At 45.8% G+C, this 4,828-nt stretch overlaps 2 protein-coding genes across 2 annotated transcripts; one reads left to right on the forward strand and one right to left on the reverse strand.

The window, feature by feature from the left end:
• Positions 1-1,842: 1,842 nt before the first annotated feature.
• On the forward strand, positions 1,843-2,965 carry LOC103635262 (uncharacterized). The gene is made up of 2 exons (XM_020543290.2): positions 1,843-2,180; positions 2,287-2,965. Exons 1-2 carry the CDS (start codon positions 2,141-2,143, stop codon positions 2,613-2,615), a joined length of 369 nt encoding a protein of 122 aa, XP_020398879.1. The 5' UTR covers positions 1,843-2,140; the 3' UTR covers positions 2,616-2,965.
• Positions 2,966-3,045: 80 nt separating this feature from the next.
• Positions 3,046-4,142, reverse strand: LOC103635263 (DNA replication licensing factor MCM3 homolog 1-like). The gene is made up of 3 exons (XM_008657755.4): positions 3,921-4,142; positions 3,664-3,826; positions 3,046-3,550 (listed from the first exon to the last, which is right to left on the reverse strand). Exons 1-3 carry the CDS (start codon positions 4,125-4,127, stop codon positions 3,228-3,230), a joined length of 693 nt encoding a protein of 230 aa, XP_008655977.2. The 5' UTR covers positions 4,128-4,142; the 3' UTR covers positions 3,046-3,227.
• Between the last annotated feature and the right edge of the window lie 686 nt (positions 4,143-4,828).

The following is a 4,828-nucleotide window of genomic DNA, read 5'->3' on the forward strand; positions in this document are numbered from 1 at the left end:
ACTACTCTGGAAGAAGTACCTGAGGGAGCCCCCATCATGACTGGTACCTTTTCAGTTTTTAATCAACCTGTATTAATTCTGTTTGATTCTAGTGCATCTCATAGTTTCATTAGCCAGAAGTTCAGTGCTAAATGCAAATTGCCCCTCTGTCATGCAAAAGGGTCATTTATGATAACCATACCTGGGGGTAAAACTGTAACCAACCAATTAATTCGAAGTGTGCCTATTCAACTAGGAAGTCACATTATCAAAACCACCCTTCTTGTGTTGGGTTTGGAAAGCGTGGATATTATTCTGGGCACTAATTGGATGAACCTGCACCAAGTAGTGCTTGATGTGGCCAGCCGCATCGTGGAAGTCAATTCCCCGTTCTGTGGGAGTTTCACCTTAATTCTACCCAACCAAGGTTCTACTCAGTCATGTGCTTTCTCTATGACGGAGTTACCTCTAAAGAAGATTCCAGTGGTCTGTGAGTATGCAGAAGTCTTTCCTGATGAATTGCCAGGAATGCCACCAGACCGGGACATTGAGTTCGCTATCGAGTTGCAACCGGGAACGGCACCTATTTCCAAGAGGCCTTACCGAATGCCACCCGCTGAGTTGGCAGAGTTGAAGAAGCAATTGCAAGAGTTGTTGGACAAGGGATTTATTCGCCCAAGTACTTCGCCTTGGGGATGTCCAGCCTTGTTCGTGAAGAAGAAAGATGAAAGCTTGAGGCTGTGTATAGATTACCGCCCTCTTAATGCGGTAACTATCAAGAATAAGTATCCTTTGCCTCGTATTGATGTTCTTTTCGATCAGTTGGTCAGAGCCAAGGTGTTTTCCAAGATAGATCTTTGCTCCGGCTATCATTAGATCAAGATACGGGCAAGTGATATTCCGAAGACGGCTTTCTCAACCAGATATGGGCTATATGAATTCTTGGTGATGTCTTTCAGGCTGATGAATGCACCAGCATATTTTATGTATCTGATGAATTCTATTTCCATGCCTGAATTGGACAAATTCGTAGTGGTCTTCATCGATGATATCTTGGTGTACTCAAAGAACGAAGAAGAACATGTCAGGCATTTGCATGTAGTGCTTCAACGTCTGCGAGAGCACCACCTTTATGCCAAGTTGTCGAAATGTGATTTTTGGCTAAAGGAGATCAAATTCTTGGGTCACACTATCTCTCAGGCAGGTATAGCTGTTGATCCTGATAAAGTGCAGGAGGTGATGAACTGGAAGCCACCCACGACTATCCGTCAGATTCGGAGTTTTCTGGGATTAGCCGGTTATTACCGAAGATTCATTTCGGATTTCTCTCAAATTGCGAAGCCCATAACTAAGATGTTGAAGAAAGAAGCCAAGTTTGTTTGGGGTCAGAAGTGCGAAGATGCCTTCCATGCACTGAGGCAACACCTGACCACGTCACCAGTATTAGCACAACCCGACAGCAGCAAGCCTTTTGATGTGTATTGTGATGCCTCTGGCACTGGACTAGGTTGTGTCTTGATGCAATACAACCGAGTCATTGATTATGCCTCAAGAGCACTCAGGCCTCATGAGCAGAATTATCCCACTCATGACCTTGAGTTGGCAGCAGTGGTTCATGCATTAAAAATGTGGAGGCACTATTTGATGGGAACCCACTGTAACATCTTCACTGATCATAAGAGCCTTAAGTATATCTTTACTCAGGCTGATCTCAACATGAGACAGAGAAGATGGCTAGAGCTGATCTCTACTAACTATTAAGAGTCTATTGTAGACTGCCCCCGCCGCTACCGAACGGCCGCGCGAAACGCCCGCACGCCCGCCTACCTACCGCAGCGCACGCTCCGCGAATCCCGCGTGCCCGCCGCCGCGAATCCCGCCGGTACGAACTCCCGCCGCCCGCCGCAAACCGCCCGTGCGAAGCGCCCCCTTTTCCCCGACCTCGGCGCTATGATTGTCGCCCCTGCGGCCGCCCCCACCGTCGCGCACCCAGCGCCGCGCCCGGGATACCCGGAATCCACGACCACTGCCCCTGCTCGCGCCGCTCCCAGCGTCGACCGTTCTTGGTGCTCGACCTCGCCTCTGTGTTGGACTACGCCTCGCCACCATCCATGGCCGGCGCCCCTGCTTGTCGTGCGGTCCCCGCCCCGACAGTTGCCGTATGGACGCCCCATTCGTGATGCCCCCTATCAGTTTTAGAGGTAGTGTTTATTTGTAGCGAGACGGGGATCAAGATCGAGGGGTGAACTGAAGCTGACTACGTACGTGCTGGTTGATTATCTTGGTTCTCGATTTGTGCATGCGTAGGTGGCGAGGAGCGGACCCCGGATCCAAAGCCCCGGTGGAACCCCAGGCCGGAGCAGATCCAGATTCTGGAGGCCATCTTCAACTACGGCTTCTGCGGCGGTGCCCCTTGCTGCGTCACCGGGAACCGCTGCGAGCGTGGAGACCGCTGGGCTCACAGCTTTGCATGCAAGTCCGTACATTTTTTTCCTCAATACATTATTATTGTATCACCATATGCTTGGATTGTGTTCGTATGGATTGGGGCTCCATTTAAGCAGCTACCTGCCATCACTAGGTCCAGAAATTTTTGGCAGAGTTCCAGCTCTCCGCTGGTAGAAATAATAGGATAAATTTCTGCTCCCATTGTTTCTTTGGCGACAGATTCTTTCGAGCATCCGGTGGAGGCTTAGAAGTGCAGTGCTCTCTATGGCCTCCGGCGCAAATGCAGTGGAATCATGCGACACAAGGTCAATCGTGTGAGGAATTGGTCCCCAACGGCATCCCACAAGTTAAACAGAGAAGGGGATTCTTTGGGTTTTGGTTCAGAACTCCCGTGTAGATGATTTCCCAGTTATTACGGGTTTCTGTCCATATTTCGGTTAGTGATTATGAATTTCATCTAAAGCATGGTTCTTGTCACAGAGTTTATGCATAATCGCAAAAGAAAAAATCAGTATTATTAATTAGTATCATATTTGGGTGGAGTTAATTAGTATCATACGAACTCTAGCCACCATTCTGATTAATTGGTGTATGTTAGTTGCAAGCACGCCACTTTCTCTCTTATCACTATTATTAATGATTGTAGTTGCACTCGTCCTCCATTTAAGCAGCTACCTGCCATCACTAGGTCCAGAAATTTTTGGCAGAGTTCCAGCTCCAAGAATTTTTGGAGCTTGGTCATCACTAGGTCCAAAAAATTCCTGGAGCTAAAACTGTGGGCAGATTGAGGGTATTTGACATCATAAAAACTCTAAATTCTGCATGGATCTCAGACCTGTAGCTCTTCCATAAACACTAATACCTCCACAACTTTGTATTGCTCTGTATGACTGTATCCAGGATTGGAAAAAGGTTACCTCATCAGTGAGCCTTGGTTGAATAAGGTTCTTCGCATAATGAATATATTTCTTCAGAAATTTGACAGTTAGCCTGTCCTGCTTGGATTTCTTTCCTCTTCTTCTATCCTGACCATGGAGCATTCTATCATACTTGACAAAAATGGCTGCATTAGCATCACCATCATCTTCTTCAGCATATCCCTCTTTATCAAGAGACCTTGCTCCTACAGATTATGAGGTTTGTCTTTTATTAACCAAACGAAAAGAATTAAAGAACTGAAAACAAATATATATTGAATATATATTGGTATATTGGACTGTAAAACAGAAAAACTACCTCCATCGTCAGTGCAATATCTATGCATTCGTGCAACGTGTTCTGAGATTTGCCGGTCAATCTCAGGGTCCATTTGATCAAGAACAGTAAAAAGTAAATCAAAACAAGAAAGCAGTGAATCTGGAAGCCCGATATTCTTTGTTGGTGTCAATGAACGATCATACTGTCATAAAGCCAGGAATTGTTGTCAGAAATAGCAAACAATCAAGAGGTACTATGGAGCAAGTGAAAGACATGATAAGAGCTTAGCAGCTTACAGTTCCATATATTGGATTTGCTGCAGCAATTACACTACATCTTGCATTTAGTGAGGCATGTATTCCTGCCTTTGCAATGGTTACAGTTTTCTGTTCCATAACTTCATGAATAGCAACTCGATCTTGATCATTCATTTTATCAAATTCATCAATGAAGACAACACCACGATCAGCAAGAACAATGGCACCAGCTTCAAGCCATGGCATCAGCTTGAATTTTATCAAAAAAAAACTGAGACGAAATCGTTGACAATTTGTAATAATTCGATTTTTAGATAGCACAATTTGAATGGACATGATTATATTTTGACTGCAACACTGTATTTTTAGATAGCACAATGTTGTGTATTTTTAGATAGCACAGTCTACGTGCTAGCTTGTTTAACTATTGCTGTTATGCGCCCATGTGGACAGCGTGAGCCCATGGATTTATACTGATTCATTAGTCGCTGGAGGTGTTTGCTTGTTTATGAGGGCCCTTGGATTGCTAATGTGGATTGGTCCATGGATTTTGAAAGGATCGGAGCGGATTAGGGTGAGAAGGTTTTAAAATCGATTCGGATTGAGCTACAACAAATTATTTTGGATTTAGGTAGGGCCGAGTCAGCTTCTAAGTCTTCTAGGATTGGAGTGGGGTTAGGGCTGGATTGTGACCCATTCTCAGGCCTACGTCGGGCGCGTGGGTTCCTAAGCTGCTTACTTGGCTTTGGTGTGGCCGCGCGGTGTGCTGTGGGCTGTGGCGTTGTCGTCTTGGGTTTCGTCGCTTGGCGAGCACGGATGAGGATCGAGAAACGCTCGGGGCAGGTGGGTCAGTCAGTCGTGCGACCAAATACATAAATTACCATGATATTATATCCCGTTGCAACGCACGGGTACTTATCTAGTCAAGGATTATGACCTGGAGGTAC

This window comes from Zea mays, chromosome 8 (assembly GCF_902167145.1).
Source record: "Zea mays cultivar B73 chromosome 8, Zm-B73-REFERENCE-NAM-5.0, whole genome shotgun sequence".
NCBI classification, from domain to species: domain Eukaryota; kingdom Viridiplantae; phylum Streptophyta; class Magnoliopsida; order Poales; family Poaceae; genus Zea; species Zea mays.

Bases quoted from the DNA above. Each gene is read 5' to 3' on its own strand.
- LOC103635262 (XM_020543290.2), top strand. From the start codon at position 2,141: ATGGACGCCCCATTCGTGATGCCCCCTATCAGTTTTAGAG. The intron at 2,181-2,286 runs GTAGTGTTTATT...GTGCATGCGTAG, and splicing joins GCCCCCTATCAGTTTTAGAG to GTGGCGAGGAGCGGACCCCG.
- LOC103635263 (XM_008657755.4), bottom strand. From the start codon at position 4,127: ATGCCATGGCTTGAAGCTGGTGCCATTGTTCTTGCTGATCGTGGTGTT. The intron at 3,827-3,920 runs GTAAGCTGCTAA...GCTTTATGACAG, and splicing joins CAAATCCAATATATGGAACT to TATGATCGTTCATTGACACC. The intron at 3,551-3,663 runs GTAGTTTTTCTG...CATAATCTGTAG, and splicing joins ATATTGCACTGACGATGGAG to GAGCAAGGTCTCTTGATAAA.